Genomic DNA, 27,596 nt, shown 5'->3' on the forward strand with positions numbered 1-27,596 from the left:
GGGGTCCTGCTGAGCTGCCCACCATGTGTCTGACCTAACAGCAGTGACCCACCGTCAGAGGAATAAAAGGGCTGGAGGGTGTTGGAGGTCGGGAAATGCATCTGAAAACAGGGTGGAGGTGAGTGGGGTTGTAGGTTGTCCTCTTCCATGAGGCTGTGGCTGTCCTGCTCACGGGTACCACAACCAAACCCACGGAGACCTGCTGTCACTGGGGCTGGGGCAAGCGTGTAGCTCAGGTGGGTGCTGTGATGTGGCTTGCTGATCCAGCAAAGCCCCACAGGGCACTGCTCTCCTCAGCTTGGCTTCCCAGTCTTGCTTCCCAGCCGCTTACCCTCCACAGGGGGGTGGAAGGAGCCTCTGGGAAGGTTTTGTGAGTGGGATGTCTCCCAGTAAAGTCAGTGGGTCTCTCTGAGATCGGCCTTGCGTGTTGTGTTGTGGCTTGTACGCAAAGCTGTGTGTGCAGGTACCCCTGACCTCTGGAGTCTCCTATGCTGGTGTTCCTGGCTGCCTCGTCTCCCAGTGACTTTGGTACTCGTGGAAGTCATCAGGCTGGCAGTGAGGATGAGCTCTGGTTGAAGGGAGCAAGTACAGCAGGACAGCCATGCAGCCCTCTGTGCTCCGCTCTCTCCCTGGTCTGTTGTCATGTTGATGAAGCTTCCAGCATGGAGGCTAATTAGTGTAATTTGTTAGCTGTTTATGAGCATCATCATCTGGTTTACATAGGCTGGAGAGCGCTCATCAAAGCCACACTGTTGGTCAGTGCTGGCTGAGAGGGGCTTGGACAACAGGCAGTAGAAGATGTGGATTCAAGTCTGTTGCTGATCCTTGGAGACATACCTCAGTGTTTGTGACCTCTGGCATCTTTCTGTCTCATCACTCTTGTGCCACCATGCATCATACTTACAACCTTGATGGTAACAGTAACTGGAAATATTCCTCTAAGTGTAATTTCTATGCATGATCCTGGCCAGGCTTGCAGAACTGCATCTGGACTCGGCTATGATAATGTCTGGAGGTGAATTTTTAGCTCTGAACTGTTGAATATTTTTTGTCAGGTGGTGGATTGATTCTTGCAGACACGTTTATAAATATGCAGCCCATTACAATAAGAATGGAAGTGGCAAGTGCCCAAATGGTTAATATTTAAAATAGGTTTCATGGGTGCCTTAATAAGCAGAAAATAACTGCAGTAGGCTTACTGTTGTTGGGCATGGTGGGATTGATTGAGATGTAGTTTGAGGGAAAGTCTTCATTGCACCTGTGTTGGTGAGTTTAATGTGGACTTCTTTTACAGTTCTATTCTGAAAGAATATTTTTGAGGTTGGGAAGAAAAGGCACATCTGTCAGAGATCCAGGTAGTGGTGGTATAACTCTGCACATCGTCTGTTTGCACAGCTCAGATGTCAGAATGAACTGGCCAGTTCCCAGTTTCTCAGAACCTTGACACATCCTCAGCTCCCTGCCTTTATCTCAGTGGCCTGGTGCTGCAGTGAGCAAGTGTTACTGCAGACATGGGGAAGCAGGAGAATACTTCAGTTGAAAGAGCTTGTTCGTATTAATTAAAAGCAAATGAATATGGAATTATACAATCCAGAATAACAATAACCCAACAATAACACCATGGTGCTCTGTTCTAACACTGTGCCCATTTCTTCTCATGTGGATCTGAGTGCACTGATGCAGCTGGCTGGGTAAGTGCCACAGGTGACCTCCTTGTAAGTGCCACAGGTGTCTTGCTCAGAGCAGTGCTCAGAGCTAAGGACCACGAGCAGGCTGCCATCAGGGTCTGCTGCTTGTGGAGCTGGTGCTGCTCAGCTCCTGGGAACTTTGTCCTGAGCTTGTCGGGCTGCCCTTCTCTACAGATCCCATCTGTACATGTTGTGTTCACACCAGGCTGTGTGTGGGGCTTGCATATCCCCCATAAAACAAGTAAAATTCTTTCTGAAAAAAATTAATGCAAGTTGGGCCTGAATGTTCACTTGGCTGTTGAAAATTGCAGAAGGGTTTTAAGCCTTGACTGGGGGCACCTGGGGCCCTGCTTGACATTTGTAAAGGCAGCTCCTGGTCCGTGCAGGAGCCCGAGGAACCAGCGTGTGTGACAGCAGCGTGTGGTGCTGCTGTGCCTCTGCTTAGCACAGGGCCAAGTCAAGTGTGCTTGACCCTCGTGGGATCAGTGTGTACAGCTGAGCTGTGCCAGTGTTCCTGCTGCTGTGCCAGGAGCTTCCCCTCTGCCATGGAACAGCCGTGGTCTGCAGAATGATCCTGAGCTGATACTGGAGCTGGTGCGAGTGAGATGTAACGAGAGCTCCTGCCAACACCCATTTTATCATTAATTTCTTTGTAAAGGTGTCTCTGTGCCTTGTGTTCGAAGGGGACTTGTCTTCATTTTCAGGTGATGCTTGGTTACACAGCTGTGCCATGCCCCAAGTTCTGCTGCTGAAGCAGTAGGGGAAACCTGAGCTGGTGACTGAGCCAGACAAACCAAACACTGATGTGTTTGTGTTGTCAGCCCCTCACAACTTGTTCCCACAGTGGTGGTAGGTGCAGCAGCACAACAGACTGTTCTTGGTTATTTTTAGCATAATGCTATCTAGACAGCTTGTTTGAAAGAGGAAGTTTAAAGATAACAGAACGAGGGTCAGCCCTGGAAATGGCACTAATAGTAACATATGTCTCCATCTGTTTGCCATTTACCTTTTATTTATTTGCTTATAATCTCTTTGATCACTTTCAGCTCTCCCTGAGTCTGTGTTTTCAGGGCTGGCTGGGGGATAGTGTGGGTGGAGGAGTGTTCCCGCAATTCTGGTTGATTTCATTTAAAATTAAGATGAGATTTGCTAAGTTCAAAAATCCTGGAGAGCTTAGAGTTCTTCTAAATATGTTTCAATCTGCTGTGTTGCTCTCAAACTTTGGAAAAATACTGAAAAGCATAATGCATGGCAAAGCATAAGAGAAGAAACCAAATGGAAGCTTCTGGGTCACTGTTTTTGGGGAGGCATGTTGCCCAAAACTAGGAATAAAATCTTCTAGTAAAATGGTGACATTCTTAACTTTATTTTCTGTTCTTTGCTTGGTCCCAGCACAGTCAGTCTTTGCTTTTGTAGGTTATTTCACAGCCATCTCATGGGTTGTTCCAATAACTCACTATTGGTGGACCACCTGAGCTTGTGTAGGGTTCCTGTGGTTACTGCCTGTGGTGGCAGGTAACTGCTTCCTTGGGAGATCTGTGCCTTCTCTTCAGGGGGAGATCAAGAAAATCCAACAAGTTCCCATTCATCTGGTATAGGAAAACCTCTGTCTGACAGGCAGGTACTCCTGAATTATTGAATAAATGGCACAACCTCCATGGAAGAATATTAACTTTGGTGGAGGTATAGAGTGAAGACAGGGAAGGATGGGGCTCCCTGAGGAAGTCTGTGAAGACTCGGGTGTGTGTTTGTGCCTAATGCTGCTGATCCTACACCTGCCTGTTCTGTGTCCCTGCTGTGAACAGACCCAGCCAAGCCTGCTGAAGCATCAATCAGCAGCAAAACGAAGGGGAGTTGATAGTGTGGTAGGAGACTAGTAATGCTTCCACTGCAGAAGTAGCTCCAGAAGAAGAGGGTTTAGTTGCAGCAGGGGTGGATGTTCAGCTGATATTGCTTTTGCTACAGGTGGTCTCGTTCCTATTTCAGTAGATGTTTCCAAATGGGGGTTATGGGTCTGCAAACCAGAATAGTAATGTTTTAAACATCAACAAAACAATGATACAAACCTGTTATTGTGCTGGGGAATGGACTTGTGGATTCTGGGTGAAAGAAGGGGCACACAGCAGTGTTCTGCTGTGGAGTGACACAGCTGCTTCCCAGGGTATCTCAGGAGAGAAAGGTGTGCTGCTCTCCCACTGCTGCTCAGGGGGCTGTGGACTGGCACCACTTCCATGAGGAAGATTTCAGGCTGGGTGCTGGGGACTGCTCCAGGTTTCACAGAGGCTGCCAAGGTCTTGTTTCCTGGGCCCTTCTCCTGGGCAGAAATCTGTCAGCAAAACCAGCAGCACCCATGAAGTGATGGCCTCAAGCCTCACCTCAAGTGAGGGGAGCACCCGAGGGGGACAGTGTGGCAGCAGTGGCATCACGTTCTCTTCACCAAAGTCCTGGGAGTGTGCAGAGCGTGATGTACCAGCAAATGCAAAACATTTCCTTATAAAAACATGCTTTTCAGAATAATGAGACTTCTTACCTTGTCGTTTCATCTTTTGCACTTCCACCCCTCTTTGCAGGATGAGCTCACGGCAGTGAACGTGAAGCAAGGCTTCAGCAACCAGCCCACCTTCCCCGGAGATGAGCACGGCTCTGCCAGGAATATTGTCATCAGCGCCTCAAAGGTAAGACAGGGCAGTCTGGGGGCACTTGCTGAGACTGGAACCAAGCTGGCAGTGGTGGTACCTGGGTCTTGAATGCTTGACTTTCTAGTCAGAAATCTTGATATGAAAGTTAATTACACAATGAATATCAGAATGCTGAGCTGTGCTTCTGCTGCCTGCTGCCATCAGTCTTCACAGGAAAACATGGATGCCAAGGACAAAATGTAATAAGCACATTTCAATGCACAAGAGACATTAATTTTTGCTCTTATTCTTTTATTTGCTTGGCTTACAGAGACAGTAGTGACTCCTTCCCTGGAAGTCTCTGACAATTGCACATCTTTAGCTCTGTCTTGTATCTGTTTCACGAGACTGTTTTCTGCCAGGAGAAACTGGTCACTGTGTTCCAGGTCTCTTGGAAATATAGACTTGGATTGTTTAGTAAAACTTAGCTTAGCTCTCCCATGGTTCTTTTTGAGAGTCAAAGAAGTGTGAGATACACAAGAGCAATAAAAATCACTAAAATATTAGTTACTATACTCCAAACTGAAAATAATAGCTGTTTAGAAAGAAACCGTCCCGTATTTCCTCTAGAGATCTGTCCAGATTTATGTACTTTTTTTTTTTTTTTTTTTCCCCCTCTTTTGGGAAAGCAGGAAGAAAGGGTTTGGAGGGAGAATGTAATCAAGAAACTTGTTTTCAGACAAAGTAATTTTCTGGTATTTGATTCTGAAAAATCTCTAACTTTTTACAACTTATTGGAAAACATGAAATTATGTATTTAGTGATGCTCTTAGTAGAAGAAGAGATGCAAGTAAATGACAGGGTTGCTGGCTTTGAAATTTTTAAGGTTTTCCTGTTATATTCTTCAGAGTCTTTTTTTTTTCCCCTCAAATATTTACCTACTGGCATTTTCTGTCTTCTATATTAATTATTTTTGTTTTTACTATCGAATAGAACTGTTTGAAAAGTAGAGCAGAAATTCACAATAAAGTGCTTATAGATCCTTGGATATTTAAGTGTACAATTACCAAAACAAGTTCAGTATCTCCCAGAAGCTTCCTGTATATTTTAAAATTACCCAACTATGAATGTATTTATTAGAAAATCAAGCATTTTATTCTGACTAACAGGCCTAAACATCCATTCCTATTGTAGTCATTCTGAAAGTGAATAAGCTTACAATGGGAGTAAAACCTCTGGGGTTTTTTTCATGCTGTTTTGTGATTGAGAGTACTGGGAAAGCAAACCTTGCAAAGCTTTTCCTTGTGGAGGTGCCGAGTGGCAGTGGAGGTCTTTGGATAAAAGTTGGACCCTTCTGAGCTTCCCTGAGTCTTTGAAGCTTTGCCTGCTGTAGCTGGCGATGGACAGATGGTGGATGTGGTTCCTGTGACTGTGTGGTTTCATCTAAATGGAAGTGAAAGGTGTGCATTTACCCACTTTGTGCTCTGCTAAAGGGCAGAAAAGTGCTCTGAGAAGGAATCTATTCTGACCCGGGGCCTGGATCCCAGGCACGTGTTGGCTGGAGGCACGTGGCTCTGGGCATGCAGGGACTGTCCCAAGGGGCAGCTCAGCCCTGGTGTCACTGAGCCCTGGGCCCTTTGGCTGGTTTTCTGACCTGCAGCCTCTGCAGTGACAGTGCAGTTGTGTGGTTTGATCTCCTGAACCTGCCTTTGCTCCCTGCAGGGAGGCAAAGCGTGATTCCATCAGACTGCTGGCCTGCCCTGGAGTGAGCACTGCATCCCTTCAGCTGGAAATCCTCCTGCATTAATGTACAGTAGATACTTAATTACTGGCTTGACACGTGTTGTGCTTTCCCACACCCCCAGATCGGCGCTTACTTCAGCAGCATCCTGGCAGAAAAGCTCAAACTGAACACTTTGCAGGACACGGGGAAGAAGAAACCCCAAGTAAATGCCAAAGACAACTACTGGCTGGTGACTGCTCGATCCCAGAGTGCCATTCACAGCTGGTTCACAGATCTGGCAGGAAGCAAGCCCCTGACTCTCTTAGGAAAAAAGGTATCAGAATACTCCTTCCTCTGTTTCTTGGATATTAGATTGTGCTGAATTGGGCTGTAAGAACAGGGCAGTATTTTGGAATGTGCTGGATGAGGAGTGGTGCTGGAGGAGCTGCTGCTGTGCAGCATTTTCCCTCTCTGCAAGGAGGGGACCTGGGCAAGGGGAACTTCTGATCTAGCTGACATAAACTTCCTTTGAATAACTATTTCATCTCAGGCACGTTTATCCTATTGAACCCTTACACAAAGCCTTGCTCTGTTCCTCAGAGGTTCTGAGGATCAGCTCGCAGGATGGTTCCTGCACTTTGGATGTCAATGGCTCTCAGAGGTTTGCTTGTGGCCCTGTAGGCATCTCTGAGCAGGGGGAGGATGCTTCTGATGAAGCCTGGGGTACTGTGGGGCAGTGTCTCTCTTTTGTGAATCCCTTAGTTGCCATGTGCCTGGACAGTGGGTGTTGTTGGTGCAGTGGGTTCCTGGGCTGAGGAGGTTTGCTGTTCTGGCTGTGCAGGGTTGAGCAGAGGAGGCCTGGGCTGATCTGCCAGCTGCTGTTGGACTGTGTGCTGTAACTTGCTGCCTGTTTTCCCTCCAGGTTCCTATTCTCAGTAAAAAAGAAGATGTTTTTGCTTACTTAGCAAAATACTCTGTGCCTCTGCTGCGAGCAGCATGGCTGATCAAAATGACATGTGCCTACTATGCTGCTATTTCTGAAACTAAAATCAAGAAACGCCAGGCCACTGACCCAAATATTGGTAAATAAACTTCTTTAATGTCTCCATGCATGATAACAGCTCCTCTTGTTTGTAGCTTTGGTGTTACTGGGTGTTCAGAGAGGAATGTTTGTGGTAGGAACTGAAATAAAAATGTTTTTAAATCAGTTTCATTTAGAAATGTGTGTCAGAGTACAAAGAGCCATGGAGCATAACTACGGCTGCGTTGGCTGCTTCTGCTTCCAGCTGTTTGCTCCCAAAATGTCCAGGTGCAGCACCTGAGGAGCGTTGGCTGTGCTGTATTTCAGCACCCACACTGGTCACTGTGGGGCTGGCAGGAGTGGCACAGGCTGTGCAAGATAAATGTTGCCTGGGAAGGAACAGAACTGCTAATTTAGAAAGCCTGTATTTTATATCTGTGCCTCTGGTACCAGAAAGGTGGTTGCATTGTTTCCAACTCAGTGGCACAGACACAGTGGTAATTGCTTTTTGTATTTCAAATGAAATACATTTGAAGTAGTGGATTTGAATTTTTTTTTCCTAGAAGCAAGTGAATGTTTAATGGAAATGTGGTTAAACTGCTCTGTGAAAACACTGAACCCCACTAGCTTTATCCAGAAATTCCAGTGGATTTGGGTAGAAAAGCTTCCAATGTATAGTCTGTATATGTTGACAGAGCTGCCAATTACAAATGTAAGAGGAAAAAAAAGGAATGCACTAGCCAGAGTCTGAGGTGAGCAGTGAACAGTGAAAACAGTTGTGTTTGAGAGTGGTGGTTCCTGTAACTGACAGTCACCAGCCCCAGTTGTCAAAGCAACTGTGATATGGAGGCAGAAAAGAGGCTGCTCTTGTGTAACCTTCTGCTCCTGATACACACAGCTCTGCCAGGGGTTGGTCTCTGAGATGTTCACAGACACCTTGGGTTGTTCCAGTTGCTGCTGAGAGAATTCCTTTGTTACGAGTCCTCTTTTCCTTTCTCACTGTGCTGTGCAGACCTGCTCTGTCCTGCTGCAGAAACTGCTGCTGAGTTGCTGCAGCCCCATCAGAGTGAAAACCTGGAAGAGTTGGCAGTTTGAATGGTTATAGAAGGAATAGCTTTATATTCCACTGCTTATGCAAAATCCCATTGAGCTTTATGTTGGCTCTATTTGGAGGGGGAAGTGGGAGGGCAGTAAAGTTCCAGATGGAAGGAAGCAGTGCAGTATATTTATTTTATCTATTTCCAGGCTGTTTTGTGGCTGAATGCTGAAACCTGATGAGACTGGCAGGTGGTTCCCCAAAGGCCCCCCTGTCAGTGCAGGCTGCTTGCACACCTGAGAGCACCTGTGCTCTGAGGGCAGGGGCACAGGGAGACAGCCTTGAATTCACCACAGGTGCAGCACTGTGCACCTCGGGGGCAACATTTGTGATGACAAAGATAGTGCAACTTTGCTTTGAGTCCCACTGTGAAAGGAACCTTTTATCACTTGGAGTGTTCTAATTGCAAACTTATTTTGCAGAATGGACTCAAATTGTAACCAAATACCTCCGAGAGCAGCTGGCAAAGGTTGCTGAGTTCTATCATGGGACTTTGAGCCAAGGCAACGGCTCTGTTGTGATGCCTCCAGAGATGGAACAGGCCCTGAAGCACTGGGAATACAATGAAAAATTGTCATTTTATATGTTTCAGGTAATACTTTTAGGAGTGCATGGATTTTTTTTTTTTTTAAGGTTACTATTCTTGGAAAGTTCAATTTTAGGACTCAGTGGTAGCTTTTGTCATGAGTCTTGCATAAATTGTAAATGCTAATTCCTTTTAGAGATTTGCTGGCTGAAAAAGCTCTGATTTTTCTCAGTGTGCCTGATTGCAATTGCAGTAGTGCACTCAGTTATTCCCTCTTCTGTATTATCCCATCTTTTTAAGGGTGTTTTTAGTGGTTGTGGATCAGGCTGAGGCCGCTGTGGCACGAGGCCTTGGGTGTTGGAGTGGTGTCTGTCTGTGGGTTCCACGCAGTTCCAGCCCAGCAGAACTCTCTGGTTGTTTCTGCCCTGGAACAGAAGATGCAGGAGGGTTGCTGGGAGGGGGTTACCTGTCAGGGTTACCTGTCAGGGTTACCTGTCAGGGTTACCTGTCAGCTGCCTGCTGAGCTGGAGCTGTGCAGAGCAGGGGGCTGTACCCAGGTGCTGCCCTGCCTGTGGCACTGCCATGAGGGTGGTTGGCTGCAGGGCTGTGGCAGGCTGAGGGAATTGGTGTCTCTGTGCTGACAGGGGTAACGAGGGTAAACCACAGTGAAATAAACTGTGGGATTACACCCCTGTGTGTTGAGTGCTCCCAGGTAACGTGTGATGTGTTATTGGAAATCCTTTAAGGAAGGAATGCTCGAGAGACACGACTATTTGACGTGGATACTGGATGTTTTAGAAAAAATCAGGCCCACGGATGATGATCTTCTGAAGCTGTTGTTGCCGCTGATGTTGCAGGTACATGCATGTTTTAAAGCCAAAATCAATGTCAGCGTGATTCATACCTGTTAAATGGTTTTAATATTTGTGGTGGTAAAATCTACTTAAACATTTTTACTTAGGACATTTGACAAAATATATTGAATGGTGCATGTTTGGAGTTTATAAACACCTTTAAGATGTTCCTGCTTTATAATCCTTGACTCGATTTGGCAGAAGGATTCTCTTACTGTGACTGGTCCTGGAGGGCAGATGGAATTTTTAAGAGACAGAAGTACAAATTTGCATATGAGCTGCTCTTTTCTTTTATAACTTTTGGTGTCCTAAATATTGGAGGTGTTTCTTTCCAGTTTGTGCATGTCCACTGTTAGATTGCTAAGGAAAATGGATATATGGAGTGTAATAAACTGCATTTTTTTAAATTTCAGTATTCAGAAGAGTTTGTTCAGTCAGCATACCTGTCCCGTCGCCTGGCTTATTTCTGTGCCAGACGCCTGTCCTTGTTGCTCAGTGATGGGCCCAGCCCTGTCGCTGCCCACTCCCCTCCTCTGATCCTTGGACCAAGTACCCCTGCCCTGGCCGTGCCTAGCCCGAGCACCCCTGGCCCCGGGGTGGGGCTGGCACAGCTGCCCTGCTCCGACCTCCTGGCCTGCCCCCAGCACCGTGCCCTGGTGTATGGGCTCAGCTGTGTGCTGCAGGTAGGACAGTGCTCTGCTGCTCTTTGCTCTCAGGGCTGTAACCATTTTGCTTGTTGGAAAACACTGGGGTTTGAGTGGGACAAGGTGTGCTTGCTGTGGTTTGAAATGTGCCTGTGCCCACTGAGGGGTGTGGGGGCAGCGGGATGGGGGGTGTCTGTGCTGAGGTGTGATGGAGGAACCACCTGGAGAAGCTCCTGGAGCCAGATGTGTGTCTGCACCTCTGCTGAGGGAAGGAGCTGCTCCCCTGCCAGGGATGGCCATGCCTTCCCTCTGGGATGGAGGGTTTCTGCTCTGTGCATCTCATCCTGTTCTTGTCACCTGTGAACCCGTGTGGTCCTGCCACCCCCTGTGCCTGCTGAGCGTGGCTGGGCAGGGGCAGCACTGACTGTGAGCTCTGACCTAGAGGAGCTCAGAGCTGCTTCCAGCCCGGCCCTTGGTGCCACTGCAGGCCACCCTGGCTGCAGTGCCAAAGTAGTTCCAGGGTTTCTGTGTCAGCATTTCCACGCACTGGAATCTGGACATTTCAATGACTCCTTCGTGCTTTAAAGTCTTGACTAAGAGTTCATTTTAATTAATCTCTTAATTTTTCATATCTAGCTTCTTTCTGTAAGGTGAACACCAAATGACTTTTTTTTTTTTGTAAAGTCCCTTCATATTCCACAGAGAGGATCTGGCTGAAACTAACCTTTGGTGCTGTTCTTTGATGGTGTTATGAAAGCAATACAAATGGGAATTGAACATGTGTATAATGAAGTAATTTTTTTAATAACAAAGGAGGAAAATAAAACAGTAGTTGAATTTCCTCCAATGTAGTTGTGCATAAGCCTGTCTTCTTGTTTCTTTCACTGTAGCAGTTGTTTTTGTCTATTACATGTGTTTAGAAAAAGGAATTACTTCTGTTTTGTACTATTGCTTGCAGACTGTAACTCTTTGTTGCCCAAGTGCCTTGGTGTGGAATTATTCCACAAATGAAAATAAGAACGTTAATCCAGGCTCACCTCTGGATTTACTTCAAGTCGCTCCGTCCAGTTTACCTATGCCAGGTGGAAATTCGGCATTTAATCAGCAGGTAAGCTCTTTTTCTTGCCAGATTATTAAGGTCTGGTTTATATCCCAGTAATGATTTGTAGTCATTAGGACTGCAGCCAAGTTTGGATATTTCCATAGGCCTACTGTCAAGGCAAGTGCTGTGCTGATGTTTGATCTTCATTCTGGGACTGATTTTGGGAAAGTATCAGGACTTTTATTTATGTTCCAATGTTTTCTGTTATTAAACTGAAATTATTTTAAGATGTAATATGAAAAAGAAGAGGAAGCTTGATGTATATTTTGGGAGATGTGACTTTTCAGACATGTTGAGAGTTAAGTTTTGCTGGGTGGAATGGAAGGAAGAGATGTTTTACTGTACAAGATGATTCTTAGCAGACAAGACGATTTGAACAGAACCTTTTCAGTTTGTTGTTCCCAACTGTGGGGGGTGTTGTGGAACACCGTAGGGCCCCTTGCCCCTGCTGAGAAGGCTGTCACAGGCATGACAGGAACACTGACCCTTCCCCCAGCAGCTGATGAGGAGCTCTACTCATTGCAGGTTCGGGCCAAGGTTTATGAAGTGGAGCAGCAGATAAAGCAGAGGGGCCGTGCTGTGGAGGTGAGGTGGTCGTTTGACAAGTGCCAGGAGTCAACTGCAGGTGAGAGAACCCCAAACAAACGCTGGGAGCTTTAGGGTTTACGGGTGTTCTTCCTTGGGTCTAATCCTGTTGCACTGTGATTAATCCCAGCAGTAGATTGGCAGGTGAATGTGATGCAGTGTCTTCTAATGCAAACCTTTTTGTTTTCCCCTCCTCTCTGACTCCTGTCTCCAGGGGTGACCATCAGCCGGGTCCTGCACACCTTGGAAGTGTTGGATAGGCATTGTTTTGACAGGTCAGATTCCAGCAATTCCATAGAGACACTTTATCATAAGATCTTCTGGGCAAATCAGAGTAAGGATAACCAAGAGGTAATGGCTGCAATCTTCTCTCAATTTGTAATCTATAAACCATTTTTATTTATGTAAATTGGGTGTGTGTATTTGATAGATATTTTGTGGGAATATTTTTTTTCTTTACAACTGACAGCTGGTTTATTAGGAGACAACAGCTCTTTGCTGTTGTAATTGTATTCTTCAGTGTACTGCATTCAGGAGAAATGATCTAGACAGGTTTGTTTTTTGGGGTGATGCCAAGTAAAATTCCAGATTGCTTGATGACAACTTTTGCATATATTGTAGCAAGTGCTAACTTACTAGGTTATTAATATAGAAAAATATTCTAAAACTACATATTCTTGGGATTTTTGATATTTTTGCCTGTGCTCCTAAAACCATTTCCAGCGATCATGAAATTTAATCAGAAATCTTTAGCATTTTTAAATCCTTTTTGTGTGTGCACAGTGCAGATGATAGTATTACTGGGTCTGTGTATAATGTCAAACTCCTGAATTTCCTTGGGAAATGTTTTGGAAAAAGAAGAAATATCCGACTTCAATAATACACTGTTGGAGTAAAATTTGAAAGTGGGAAATACAAGTGGATCTGTCATAGCTGCTTATGTTAATACTTTAAAATTTGAGTGCAGAGTGGCTTGTTTTGTGGCTCCACCTGTGTTTTGTTGGTGGCTGCGAGCTCAACCATTGATGGTCAGGGTTCAGGACCCTCTTTGCACAGACATTCTGTGCAAAGTCATAACTGCCAATCAGCATTTTAATGGCTTTGCATTAAACAAACAGAATGTAGTGTTGGGGGAATGACAGCGCTGGAAGCATCTCCAGAGACAGACCTGGCAACAAACTGGAGCTCAGAGCAGGTAGGAAGGAGTAGAACAGTTGCCAGAGTTTTCTTTGTGTTTCCAATACACTTTTCTGGTATTGAGGGAGAAATGGAGGAAGGAGAATTGTAACAGCAGGCAGGACAAGTCCCTAAAAGTTCTTAACCCTCGAATGCCCAGGTGCCATCAGGAGTTCAGCACACAGGTGTGCTGTGTTTTTGAACAGGTAGGGTGTGATATTCTCTATCCTTTGGGTGCTGGCTTTTTGTATTCATTTGCTTTTGGAGTTGAATGATGTGGTTCTGTGCTGTTGCAGGTGTATTTGTATCTTTTTTTTTCATTCTTCCTGTCTGTATTCCAGAAGTTTTCCTGACTTCCAGCTACAATTGTAGTAATAGACTCTTTCTTTGTGTTTCAAAAGGCAGTGTTGATAGGGAGACTTCTGAAAGTTATTATTCTGTTCTCACTGCAGGTTGTCTGCCATTATTGCCTTTGTTTTATGGTAATTCATGATTCGAAGTTGGGTTGCCTTGAAAACATGCTGCTTTGGTTGCTAGAGAGCTCTTCAAGCCGTGCTCCCCAGTTTGGAGTACCAGACATTTTTATGAAGGTCTGTCCGGTTCATTTGCAGGGCATCCTCTGACTGCATCTTTATCACACTTTGCCCCGAGGGGAAGAATGCCGGGTGGGAATAGAGCACTGTCGGAGGTGAGGTCAGTGTTTGCACAGCAGGCACAAGAGATATAGGAGAGGGCAGAAGCAAAGAAGCTGCTGACTTCTTTCTGAGAGAACTTATCTTTGAAACTTTCAGCCTTACCTTACTGCGTTTGGAGCTGATAAAAAATTAGCCGTGCCCGTCCCGGAGCCGGGGGCCGTGCCCGTCCCGGAGCCGGGGGCCGTGCCCGTCCCGGAGACCGGGGCCGTGCCGTCCGCAGGCCGGGCCTGCCCGTCCCGGAGCCGCTCCCGGAAGCCGAGGACCGGGCTGCCGATGTGCCACTGGATGTCGACGCCCGCCCGCCCCCGCCGCGCTCCGGTCTCGGCACTGCGGGGATGTCACCACGTGCAACGCTGTTTGTCTTTTTTTGCCTCTTTTTCCTTCCCAGTTAATAAACTTCTGCTTTTCCTTGGCAGAAGAGGCCATAAGTCACGAAGCTGTGTACACTGTGTTTAGCTGGCACATCGTGTAAGCCTAGAAGAATTTTGATTTTGTAAATAGCATGTCCATCACTAGGATGTCTGCCTACTGACATAATTGTTTAAAGCACAATGCTCTTTGAAGGACAGCTATCTGCTGCTCATGCTTTGCTGTGAACCCAGCTGGAATTTGTTTGGAACCTGTTTCCTGTCCATTTTTCCTGTTGGATTGCAAAACCTTGTCCTGAAGGCTGCAAATGATGCCAGAGGCAACTGGCATCAGTGTATGAGGCTGGCACTCCAAGGCACTGGCACATGCTGGAAGGGAGAGAAGGTGGCTTCTGCTACAAAATACTTGGGTTCTGACAGAGACTGAAAAAAGACACGTGTTCTCTGGATGCTGTTTGCATACACAGTACTGATTCCTTTGAAATTGTTTTAATATAGAACTCGTGGCTTCCAAGCCTCAGAGCAAAAGTAGGACTTGGGGAAAGGGGCTGAAATGAGGGAGGGTAGGTGGGTAGACAGGGTAGCTGCAAGGCCAGTTGTCCTGGGCCCTGCAGGGGCAGGAGCTGCTTTTCATCCCATGGCAAGATGCAGAGGAATGGTGCTGAAGGCTGGAATCTGGTAACATTAGTGAGAGAACATGAGAGAGCAGCACAGAAAAACATGTCATAATAGCAGTTTTTGTATTGTTCTGGTGGGAAAGTCTGATGGCCCATAAAGATGTCACATCACAATGATTATGGGAAGAGTGGTGCTACCTGGTGAGCATGGCCATGTGCAGTGAGCAATGAAAGGACCTCTCATCTCTGCTTCTCTTTGCTGACTTGTTTAGAATCTACGATGTGACATAAAACAGTAAATTCACTTTCATTTGAGATGGGATTGCAGAGAAAACTACTGACCTTTTTTCTGACCACAGGTATTTTCCACCTGACATTTCCTTGACTCAGCTCATCTCTTGTGCACAGCTGCAGAATGATTATCACTGTGGTGGTTATTGTGGAGGTGTAAATGCAGTAAACAGTCTGCATTGCTACTATACAGCTTTAAATTGGAGTAAAATTGTATTACACTTATCCAGACTTGGAGCACCCGGGACTCCTCTGCAGCCCCTCTGAGGGATGAGTCCCCTGAGGGCAGGAGTTTGATTTGGGCAGAAATCTTTGGCAGGGTGAGCTGGAGGATGCAATAGTGACCTTGTGATGTCTGTGACAACTTGTCTGTGAGTCACTTACCTTCCTGGGGTTTAAACCCACTCAACTTTCACCTAACATTTGAACTACCTGGATTTTATTATCTGTCATTGTCTGTCACAGATACCACTAAGGAAGGGAACTGAGAAAGGATTGGGTTTTTTCACCTCCTTATTTGTTTTAGTTTGGAATGGTTGGTGAGACTTTTTAATTTGTCAGTCTCCTGTGTAGCAAAATACAATTTGTTTAAGTATAACTTGCAATACACCTCAGCAGTTGGGGGCATACTTGGTAAATGCGACTTGGTACCAGGATTTTCCAACCAGTGTGCAGTAGTGAATGGAGGGAAGGAGTGAGTGCTTGATTTTTAAGGCCTAATGTTGAATTTCTTGAAATCACTATGTAGAATCCTGAAACTCTATGGATATTTTTGCACTTGGGTTGCTTTTAAAGTTTAGGGTTCTATAGTTGTATTTAGGTCTTGCTTCTCATGAAGCATGAATTCTCATGAATTCAGTTCAGCTGAATTCTTATGATGCCAAGAGATGCTTTTCATTTTAGAATGAAAAACTCCTGTTTTGAACGCAGTTCTCACGAGTGGAGCTTGTGACAAACGCAGAGAGTTGATATTTGTCTTTCTGAGATCACTTTGCTGGAAATGAAACAAACAAAATCCCCCACCCCGCTGTGGGAAAGCAGCTCTGGCAGGCCCTGGAGTCCCAGAGCTTGGATTTAACATTTGTGACTATGTGAGGGACCCAAATCTGAATGTGTTGGGCTGCATGACAGGAAAGAGAGACAAGATGAGCAAAACAATATCTGCAGAATCAGAGTTTGTTTTCCCAAGCACTGAGAAAATAGAGCACTTTCTGAGTGGTCTTGTAATAGTTTTAATAACGAAATTAGCATTGGTTCAGTTGCTCGAATTGCTTAGTTGCCTGTGTGGGTATTTTCATCCTTTATTATTTCAGTAGAGCCAACAACAGATTCTTGCTCATCTTACTGTCTGAGGGAGTTAAAGTACAAAATCTCTCTGGAAGGGAAAAACTTATTCTGTGACCGAAATAACTGATGGGGTCCTTAAGAGGAACACAGCTTGCCTTCTGTGTTTATATGGGACCATTTCAAAGCAGGGGTTAATGTTTCGTTGAACATGGTCTCATCCTTTAAAGAAATGTGGAAGTTGTGCTCCAGTACCAGGGTTTCTCTTTGGGCTGGTGTCAGGGCTGCTCTGTACGTGCCTCTGTACTTGCTCTGTACTTGCCCACCTGCCTGTGATGCCCTGGGCCCTCCTGGGCTGCAGTCAGGGGTGGTTCATACCCCCTCTTTCACTCTGCACTGCTTGGGGCAGTGCATGTAGTTGATTTTAAACCCCCAAACACTTGAGAGCAGTTTATCCATAGAGCAGTACACACTGAGAGCTCCGGTGTGGTGGGGATACGCAGATGTGTTTCCAAAGGGAACGAGCTGGCCTATCTCCAAACCCATCAGGAGCAGAAATGTTTAATACTATCCTTTTAATACTTTCTTTTGTTATTGTGTAGCTTTTTTAAAAACATCCAAACCAAGACTTTTCTATGTCACCCATCTTCTCCTCCAGTTATAAGCTGGTAGAAATGAGGCCTTTGGTTTTCTCTGGAAGGGTCTGACTGGGGCTTTCAAAATCTTATGGCTATTTTGGATCATGGCTAAATGACAAACGTTGGCAGTGAGTTATCTAAACTTCAAGTCTTACTTCAAAGGTGTGTGTGCTGCATGCTGTAGATAATTTCTCCCATTTGATGCCACCTCGGAGTGTTTTTGTCACATTCGTACTTGTGGAAGGTTCGAGAATCTTGAGGAACAGTCTTGTCTGTGGGAGAGGTTCCTGCCATCCCAGAGCTGCAGTTCCTGTCTGCCCACACCTGCTCCAGCACCTTGTGTACTGGCTTTCCTACAAAATGTACCCATTAAGTAACATGTGAACTGATCTTTTTGTTTTCTTGCCCCTGAAATTTTTGGGGTAGAAATATGACCTTACTATGTGTCAAACCCAGAGCCTGGTTGCTCGATGCACTCTGAGTGTGTGACTGAGCACGGTGTCGGGAGGGAGGAGGCCCTGAGGTGCAGCTGTTGGGGCACAGGAGGCTGTGTGGGTCCACATTTTGTTAGTTCAAAAGCAAAATAACATATTTGATGGTCAGACCCCTCAGCTTTACCTGTCTCAGCTGCTGCAGGACCCTGTGCTCCAAGAGTCCAGTGTGTGGGAATGGCTCTGGGGATGCCAACTTGCCCAACAAAAGTCTGCATCAGTGGAGATCAGACTCTTGGGTGTTCTGCATTGTCTTCAGAAATCTGTAGCACCTCCAGCTCTGTGGGTAGCTGAGTGCATCTCACCACAGCAGAGGTGACGTTGCTGTGTTTCTTCATTTGGGTAAGAGAAAAGCCTTTCCCTCCTCCCTCTGCTCCCCCCCAGTTGGGTAGAATTTCTTGCTCGCCATTGAAACGTGTTTACAGGAAACCTCTCTGACGTGTGTACACAGCAGAGCAGCCTTGTTCCACACACCCCTGTGTTCTGGTTTCCTGAGAGGGACAGCTGGGACAGCTTTGAAGAAGGAACTTTACTTGTGGGTCTGTAATTCCCAATCACTTTGAGAAAAGTGTTCATTTTTTGAGGGTGCTGTGCTTGGCTCTGGCCCTCGTGATGGTCACTGCTCAGTGTAGCTTCCACTGACCCTGAGAGAAGAAGAAAAATCACAACTCTTTAATTTGCAGGTCGGTATGTTGAAGTGTTCAGAGATGGTGACCAGCTTGGGAGGGATGGGCAAGTTCAGCAGAACCAGCTCAGGAGCACACAAGGCAAAAATACTTCCAAAGTGTGGGTGGTTAGTGAGAACAGAGATGGGATGAGCACTCACACTGCATCCCATTGTCCTGAACAGATGGGATTCAAAAGACATATGCTGTTTCTTAAAAATGTCAGAAAGAAACAGAGCTTTTTGGGAATTTTTTGACCTTGGTTATCTGACAGATAACGCCTTTAGATGTGGGAGGATGTTTGGTTTTGTTTGTTGTAATGTGTCAGTGGGATGCAAGTCACAGTCTGGAAACAGATGGAGGAGGTCTGGAGGAATTAAAATAAGGAGCACGTAAATCCCTTGTGGTTAGTGGGCTGGGAGGCTCTGTGGGTGCACTGCTCCTGTTCCTCTTGCTCACACAGCACATCACCCTTCTCTGGTTTTGTGAACTTGATGATAAAGTGAAATTTTGATTTGAGTATCAGCAGTGTGAAAACTGGGATTTCCTTATGTGTCATGTGCAAACACTGTGAATGAAGCAAATGTGTGCAAATGAGAGCAAGTGTGTGCCTCTGTCAGTAGGGAAGACCAAGCTGCAGCTCGTTTGGGTTTTCCTGCTGCAGAGCTCTGGCTGTGCAGGCTGTTTGCTCCGAGCTCAGCCTGGGGCTGTGTGGGTGAGCTGCTTTCTCTCTGTTCTGCCCTGCACAGGTTGCCCCAAACGACGAGGCCGTGGTGATGCTGCTCTGTGAGTGGGCTGTGAGCTGTAAGAGGTCCGGGAAGCACAGGGCCATGGCTGTGGCCAAGCTTCTGGAGAAGAGGCAAGCAGAGATTGAGGCAGAAGTAAGTTGTTTCTACTTGTAGCGTAGTGTGACAGTTTGCTTAAAGAGTAAGGTGTTTCTGAGGAAGCCTCACTTTAATCTCATCTTGTTACAAAAGGAGTGAGTTTGGAGCACTGGTCATCTTTTCATCAATTAATATTTTTAAAATTCTAGACAAATTTAGAATGAAAAAGCCTTCTATTTAAAGTAAGTGACTTCAGCCTGATTCAGAATGGTCTATGGTAGCCGACTTACGTCTCTTTGAAGTCTCTCACTTCTGTGAACTACTTGTCTGACTAAAGGGGTGCCACAGGAACTGGAGTCCCCTTTTAGAGGGCTGTGGGTCTGGCAGGTGGGACAAGGCCATCAGCTGGAGCAGGGCAGTGTGTCCCTGTGGGGTCACACAGCTCTACATCCCTGGCACTGCTGGGAGCCACTGCCTTGACCTCAGGGCAGGGCCAGCTGGGTCTGCACCACACGGGGCTCTGCTGGGGAGGTTTTCCTGGCAAAAAGGGTCCCCAGCAGTGGTGTGTGACTGTGGTGTGTGTGACTGTCAGCCGGGTGTGGGGGGAGCGCTGCAGCTGCTGAGGACACACGGACAGGATGTGCAGAGAGACTTTCGCTTTGCAGAACCTCTTTGCTGTGTCTGCTCTCATCACAAACCAGAGACTGGGGGAAGGGACCTGCAATGTTCCTGCCTCACTGCACCCAAATCCACTTCAAGCAGAGGGGTTTGCTCTGCTCATTGTTCAATTTGGAATTTACACAGGGGAGAATTTTCCTTTTGTGTTCACAGTGTCCTGGAAGTTCTGTATCTTGAATTTTTGGTTTTCTGTGAAACTGTGTCGTTGCAGCTGATGGAATATGTCTCAGGCGTTCCTTTCCACTCAGTAAATACAAAGTGATTAAATAAAACACCTTAGAAATAACCAAAGTAGGTAATGAGAAAAGCCTGTTGTTCTAGAGCGAGTCTGGAGTTCGTGCCGAGGTAGGAAACAGGCACACGTGTGGTGGCCTCAGATGCAAAGGGTGGGAATATTGTGTGCATTTGGGTGCAGAGACATGCTTTTCTGTTTATTTAACTGTGCAGAGATGTGGCGAATCTGAAGTCCTAGATGAAAAGGAATCTCTGTCTTCAGCCTCCTTGACAGGTTCCAGTCTTCCTGTTTTCCAGAATGTCCTGCTAAGATTTTTGGATACACAAGCTCCCTCGTTATGTGAGTATGAACTAATTTATATTCCAAAGTAGGTCAGAAGCAACTGGTCTTCTGCCTGGCTGCTGAAGTTACTGGTTTGCTGTTGGGGGTGTTTCAGTTTCTGTGATTATCAGCTCATGTGCACACTTTTTAAATCTCTTATCTTGTTTCTTTTAAATCTCCTTGATCCTTGTTATAGGATCCTTCTATGATTTTTGATTTATTTTTTTTCCCCCAAAAGGAAAATTAACAGAAACCGTGTTTATTTCTGTTTAAGCTGTTTGAGATTTGGGGAAATTACTTGCACTCTGTGCATATTTAACACCAAACACTTGTCTCTTTCTGACACATCCATGCTCTAAGTGACTGGCTTAGAAATGACACTCAAGTGTTGCAGCTGAAAGCTGTTGGCTGACAGATAGTGGATTGAAAAAAGGATCTTTGTTCATTGAGGGCTGCTCCATGACATGTCTTGGTCTGATAAAACTGATAGCATAGCTTGTGTTTCTGGCACCTCCAGTACTGCTGGTTAGGGCAGATTTTAAGAGGTTTGAAACACAGTACTGAAAACTCTCAATGTCCGAAAAAGGAGAAATTTCTTAAAATGTGTTTCAGACTCAGAGATATTGGCAGTGCTCTGCTTTCGTGCCAGTGATGACCCTGGTTTTAATAAACCATCCAACTATTTGTGTTACTAAGCCTTGTGTTTCTGCTGTGCTTCCTTCAGATGTGGTATTGTTCTCCTTGGCCCAGGGAGCTCTGAAAGGCAGGGGAAGGAGCTGGGGATGTTTCCTGTGTTTGAAATGTCCTTTGGTGTTTTGGAACACTGGACAAGTTTTGTGCTGTTGTGTTGGTTCTGCAGTGGTTGAGCTCCCGAGTCTCCAAAAATGAAAAGCAGATACTGGTATTTTTTGAGGAGGGCAGCTCACCTGGGCTCAGGTGTGTGTTTGGGATGCTCCACCAACCCCACACCTCATTCCTGAGGGGTGTTGGGGGAGCAGGACCTGGGGCTGCGGGGGTGGTCAGACCCCACTGCTCCTGGGCAGACTGACAGCTGCTGTGCTGGAACCCAGTGAGGATGGCTGAACACACTGTTACATGCTGGGCTAATTTGAACTCTAGAGCATAATTTGCTTTTAAATAAATGGTGATAATTCAGGTTTGGTAGTTCTTTTGCTGCCCAATAGATTTGGCATGATATAAAGCTATTTTCTGTTAACCACACTGTTGCAAACCTTTCTGTGATAAAGAACAAGTCAAATTAAACAAAGCTGTGACAAATGAAAACTTAGTGACAACATTTTATATGTTGTACTTCTCTAGGCTTTGCTTAGTCCTGACAAAATAACATGCATTTATTTTAATTATTGTTTTCCTGACGTGCATGAGCATCTCTAATAGATAAACTACACTACACTGCCCAGCTTTAATGAAAATATTGCCTTTATATCTTGGAGGCCTGGCATGCAGATCCTGAGTTCTCTGCAAATATTTTCTAGGATTTTCTGCTATAAATGCAAAAGTGTTGTAGGTAAGACAGCACTTGGGAGGAAAGGCCAGCTGTTTGAACAGTTCAAACCCAAAGATTTATAAGCTGAAACTACAGTTTAACTTCTGTTTTTTTCTTGCTTGTGTAGCTGACTCAAGCAGTGACCATGAGAAGACAGAGTTTGTGAATTTGGTGCTGCTTTTCTCGGAATTCACTCGGCATGATGTTTTCTCCCACGATGCCTACATGTGCACTTTAATATCTCGTGGGGACTTGTCCATCACTGCAGCTCCCAGACCACGCTCCCCTAATGGGGAAGCTGTAGATGAACATTATTCAAAGGGTCATGATGTGAAACTGGAGGTAATGCTTTGTTCCCATGTTTGGGAACATGGTGTTCCATGCTGTTCCCATGTTTGTTATTGTGTTTCATTAAATGTGGTTCTCAGCGAAGCATTAGTATTTCAGGTGTGAGATACTGGGGGTCTTTGTGTCTCCTTGTCTCTTCCTCTTTGAGAAAGCTGAAAAGGATCCCTTAACTTCATTGCTGTAACTGTAAATATTGCTGATTTGGTGCAGATGGATCAAACTAGCAGCTGTCTGGTGATCTGAATAACTTGGGACAAACTGAAAGACACAGTTCTTAAAGAGGCACAGTGCTTGAGTTTGCTGTGACTTATACCTGTTTTTCTCCCTGGCAATTATTAGGATCATGGTATTGTGGAACATATGGGCATTGACTCAGGAACCACTGGTATTTTTGATGATGTAGAAAAGAGTGACTTTAAGGCAGATTTTGGTTCAGAATTTCCAGTAGGTTTGCCTTTGATTTTCTGCATGCCTGCGATGCCTTTGCTGCCCGTGGCTGCTGTTGTGTTGCCACTGAACATCCCTCCATGCCCCAGCACCACCCTGCTCCTTCCCTCGGCAGCTGATGGCCTTTGGCATCGTCTCTGTGTCTGTCAGTGCCTCACCTCTGTTCTCTGCATTCTGCTGCTGCTCCCCTGTGCTGCCCTGCTCATCCTCCTGCAGGCACAGACACCCCTGCTCTCCCCCCTGCCCCATCCCCGGTGTGCTGAGCACTGTGTGTTACACTGAGGATGAAGAAATGTGCAGAGCTCCCCACTTGTTTGACATCAAGGACCCTCACTGATGCCATCTGCTTCTCCAAGGATGGTTCTATGTTTTGGCTCTGTTTTCAAATCTGTTTCCCCTCATTTTCCTTTCTGTTCTGCATGAATCTCGAATCTCCTGTTTCTTCCTTTGGATTTCCCCTTGTTTTGCATGGACTGCCTAGACTTATCACTTGCAGGATATTGGGACCCTGTTTCTGCCTGATAACTGTCATGTTGGTGGTTTCAAGCACGTCCATGCCTACCTACAGTGTCTCTTGTCACCTCCCACTTCCCCTGTCCCATTATTTTCCCTCAGTTGCTGAAACAGCTCATTGTGGTTTCTGTGTCACAGCAACATGAGGAGTGTGCAGATTGCTCCAGATCAGAATGCTTTTTCCCCTGACTGAATCTCTAGGTTAAAACTTGTCTAATAACCACGGAGATGTGCACAGGGATATAATATGTACATTTATCTTAAATCTCAGGCTTGAATGCAATTGCCTTGCTTTGTCTGTCTCTGAAAAACCTCAGATGTTTGACAAGTAGCTGCAAGCAAGAGCAAATCCTGTCTTTGTCTGCAGCTGCTGGATTTCAGAAGCTGGAGGTTACACTTACCTTACACCTTTGCTTTACATGTCTCAGATCTCTTCTCCGACGCCTGGGGAGTCTCGTCAGAGTGTGACCCCTTCCCTCGAGAGAAGGAGCTCAGTCCCGAGCGGGAAGTCAGCCAAGAGGGAGAGGCTGAGAGAGCTGCTTGTGCCATCCAACTATCACCTCCTTCGGCACCTGCAGTACGCCACACACTTCCCCATGCCCCTGGTGAGTGACCAGTGACCTTGCCCGTGCCCCTGGTGAGTGACCAGTGACCTTGCCCGTGCCCCTGGTGAGTGACCAGTGACCTTGCCCGTGCCCCTGGTGAGTGACCAGTGACCTTGCCCGTGCCCCTGGTGAGTGACCAGTGACCTTGCCCATGCCCCTGGTGAGTGACCAGTGACCTTGCCCATGCCCCCGGTGAGTGACCAGTGCTCGTGTGTCGTGGTGCTGCCTGGTGGGACAGCAGAGCATTTCCAGGGAGGGAAGTGTGGTGGTCACTGGGGTTCAGGGACAGGCACCACAGTAGCCCACCATGACCCAGGCTCTAACAAAAGCTTGCTAAATAGAACGTTTTGGGCTGGAGCTGGGCAGATGGATGAACACCGAAATATCTGAAAGAAGTAGCTCTGAACTGTGTGACAGGAGGTGTCTCTTCTTCCTGCCTACTTGGTGCTGCTTCCAGCACGGATTTTTGGCTGCTGCTGCTGTGCTTGTCTGTAGGCTCATGAGAACTGGAGGAAGCCCCATGAGTAACACTCTAGATCCCAGCCCTCATGCAGATGGGTTCTCATGTTTTCCCCTGTGCTGGAAAAAGGCCCCAGACACTGAACAGGCCTCAAACTGGACTGTACCTACTTAAGAGTTATTATTATATTTAAACAATGACAATTTTTTAACAATATCAAGTCCTTTCAGTCCATGAAGCTTCATGTGAGTATCATGTGATAATTCCAGTTTTCTTTCCTTTAAATTTCTTAGCCCACAAAGTTTGGGTTGTGATTTATTGCAGGAGAATTGTTATGAAAATACTGAATGAACCATTTTGAATGCTTGCTTTGAGCAAAATATGAATCATGTTTTTTTTTTTGCTCAAGGATTAGAAAAAAGATAATTTGGTTTTGTTTCTGAAATAGTTTTGATTTGCAGATGGAGCTAATCTAAGTAGCTGGATTTTGCCAGTGCAAATTGATTTTTAAATTGATTATTGATTATTGTGCATATGCATAAGTTTTGGAAGTAAATATATATCAGAATATTAATAAACTTAGCTGCTGTTTTATAAATTTTTATGAACAGAAAACAAGCAAAGAGAACAAGCTGGATACTTATACTCTATCTTTGTTTTAAAACTTGCTTGAATTTTCTATAATAACATGTTAGGTTTTTTCCTATTCACTGAAGCAGCAGCAAGGAGAGGCAATGGAACTTGGTAAGAATAAGAAATTTATGTATAAAAACTGCAGGTATGATATAGGCAGATACAATAATTTTTAATCAGTGCAGTTTAAAATCCCTGTCTGGAGTAAATAATGCCCTCTGAAATGCTTTTGGGTTAATCATGTGTGTGAAAAAAACTTTGCAGCTGAAAAACTTCCATTCAGTAATTTCTTCACTTGATTGCACCAAGTCATTTAATATAGTAAATACACAATATTTAACTTAGAAAAGGTGAGTTCAGGTGTTTGCCATAAATAATTCTAAAGTACGTTTGAGTCTGAACATGTGTTGTTACACACTGCTGATGATCCCTGGTGGGCCACCACTGCTCACTGAGCAGAGTGGAAGGCTCTGTGAGCTCAGACCCCCTGTGTGAGTGTGGAACACAGCCATGGGCATTTATTGATCAAGTATTTTCCTTCTGCTCGGGCTCACGAATCGTCAGGAGCGTCGTTACCCGCGGTGTCTGCGCGCACAGTCACCGAGCAGCTGTCACTGCTGCTGGTGGGCTCACTCTGTGCCCGTGTTTGAGAGCTGGGGAGGTGTATCTGCTGTTCACTGCTGCAGGTGGGCTCACTCTGTGCCCGTGTTTGAGAGCTGGGGAGGTGTATCTGCTGTTCACTGCTGCTGGTGGGCTCACTCTGTCCCCGTGTTTGACAGTCAGGGTCAGGTATCTGCTGTTCACTGCTGCTGGTGGGCTCACTCTGTGCCCATGTTTGAGAGCTGGGGCCGTGTACCTGCTGTTCACTGCTGTGCTGCAGCTCCACGTCTGTGAGCGCCTTTGTCTGCTTGGGGGCTGCAAACGCCTCTGTGAACTTCAGCCGGAAGGATTTGGAAAGGTGGTAATAGAGAATGGGGTCAAAGCAGAGGTTTGAGACTGCAAACAGCAGGGTGCACTCCTTGGCTTTGAAGAGGGCCCGCCTGAGGGGGCAGCTGGCCGTGGCGTCCCTCTGGCTCAGCGTGTAGGGGATGCGCACGGCGTGGTAGGGCACGAAGCAGAGCAGGTACCCGGCCGTCACCAGCAGGATGTGGGTCAGCGCCGTCCTCACGCTGCCGTAGCTCTCGCTGTACTTGTGGCGGTAGAGCTGCCTGACAACGAGGAAGTTGGAGATCAGGATCACGGCTGAGAAATTCAGGAATATCGCTGTGCATATGAAGTTAGTGAACACGTGCCAGTCTCTCCCAAACTTGGTTTTGAAGTCGATGCATCCTGCGCCGGGCCTCTCCTCGATGTGTTGTATGGGAATAGCCATGTTAGGCACGGTTATGAGGAGAATCATGAGCCACACGACCACGGACAGTGTCTTGGCAAACCCCGGCTCCTGGATGCGGTAGATCTTAGAGCTGTGCATCAACTGCAGGCAGCGATCCATGCTCACAAATCCCAAAAATATGATTGATAAATACATGTTCAGATAGATGAAACAGGCTGTAACTTGGCAGTGGAATATTCTCAGATTCCAGGACGCAATTCCTAGGTCAACAATAATCTTCATTGGCAAAGTCAAAGTTAATAAGAAATCTGCAGTGAGGAGGTTGATTAAGTAGATGCTCATAGGCTTGTGTTTCTGATGCTTCTGTGTGAATGCCCACAGTGCAAAAAAGCTTCCAATAATTCCCATAAGAAAAATCAAGTAGTAAAAATAGGTAAAAGGTTCCATGTCTTCATAGATATGGCATTCTGAAATATTGCTTGACATTGTAAACTCCTGTGTGAGTTGTCTTTGCTGACCTGAGGTATCAAGGACCTACGAAAAGAACCGAGAGGACATCAATGACATCTGCCTTTCCTAAGAGACAGTTGTTATTCTCTTAGAATTTTGCTTGATTAATCTCAAGGAAAAATGCAATTAGGAAGAAATATTTTTCTCACTCTTCATGCTGCTTCCCAGATACTCAGGAGGGCTTTGTTCTCATGTTGGAAGACTTAAGAATATATTAGGATTTGTTCCTGAGCCTTCTGAGCAGCTTTTCCACTAGAGCAGCCTTTCTGGGAGGGTTTGGTTCGACGCTCGCCCTCAGCCAAGGTGCCAGAGAAAAAGGTTTGAATCTATTTAGGCATCTAGTTAATAATGCTAAAACTTCATAACTTTTTTTTTTTTTTAAGGATTGAAACTATGCCTATAAAAAAGTAATCTTTGTACCAGCCTTGTTCTATAAAAATGTGTTGGGAGTTCTGAGTGAGTGCACTGGCAGACCAATATGGGTATGTCTAATGGGTGAGCAAACGGTTCTGATCAGCCCTGAGGTTTGCACACTGCTCTCTCTTCCCACTTGAACAAATTAATTGTATGTTTTTATGAAACTTTTAGGAAAACCACATTTTGAAAGAAGCAGATAATAAGTAATGTTGCTCACTACCTTTGTAGGCTTCACTAGAAATTAAAGGGAAGAAAAGTAAAAAATATTGGTCCTATTTCAACTAAATATATGACTCTATGACTGAGGGGCTTGTTTGATTGCCACACTGCAGGCTGCTGCATAGAATGGCTGTGGGAAAAGCTGTTCCTTCGAATTTCTTGGAATGAAAACCAATACATTTACGTCTTGAGTAGCATCAGAATGCAACAATTCTATTTCTTTATATTGTTTCTAATTTTAATACACAATATAAGAGAGCTACTGCAACTGCACGTATGATTTCTGCTGTAAAATATGTATGCAAAATTTGTAAAGCAAAACGATTGCAGATACTCCAGTGGTTTGAAAGGGGGAGGAAGCAGTTTACTCCTTGCAGTTGGCTTTCTGCAGGCCTCTGTTGTGCTGAGCACAGGTACCTGGGTGGAATGGAGCGTGGTGTGTGTGGTGAGGAGAGGGCAGGCGG

At 45.7% G+C, this 27,596-nt stretch overlaps 2 protein-coding genes across 2 annotated transcripts in view; one reads left to right on the forward strand and one right to left on the reverse strand.

The window, feature by feature from the left end:
* MED12L (mediator complex subunit 12L) overlaps nt 1-27,596 on the forward strand; it is a 100,010-nt gene that overhangs the window by 1,268 nt on the left and 71,146 nt on the right. The window contains 14 exon segments of the mRNA XM_029962309.1: nt 4,259-4,363; nt 6,172-6,363; nt 6,952-7,111; nt 8,569-8,738; nt 9,419-9,529; nt 9,940-10,209; nt 11,129-11,278; nt 11,798-11,897; nt 12,072-12,208; nt 18,832-18,963; nt 20,032-20,158; nt 21,775-21,989; nt 22,335-22,439; nt 23,384-23,560. Coding sequence (XP_029818169.1) covers nt 4,259-4,363; nt 6,172-6,363; nt 6,952-7,111; nt 8,569-8,738; nt 9,419-9,529; nt 9,940-10,209; nt 11,129-11,278; nt 11,798-11,897; nt 12,072-12,208; nt 18,832-18,963; nt 20,032-20,158; nt 21,775-21,989; nt 22,335-22,439; nt 23,384-23,560 — 2,151 coding nt within the window.
* GPR171 (G protein-coupled receptor 171) lies at nt 25,123-26,498 on the reverse strand. Its single transcript, XM_029962337.1, has one exon. The coding sequence runs from the start codon at nt 26,470-26,472 to the stop codon at nt 25,204-25,206; it is 1,269 nt and encodes a 422-aa protein (XP_029818197.1). The 5' UTR covers nt 26,473-26,498; the 3' UTR covers nt 25,123-25,203.

Source organism: Manacus vitellinus, unplaced genomic scaffold (genome assembly GCF_001715985.3).
Source record: "Manacus vitellinus isolate BGI_N305 unplaced genomic scaffold, ASM171598v3 scaffold_45_pilon, whole genome shotgun sequence".
In the NCBI taxonomy this organism is placed as follows: domain Eukaryota; kingdom Metazoa; phylum Chordata; class Aves; order Passeriformes; family Pipridae; genus Manacus; species Manacus vitellinus.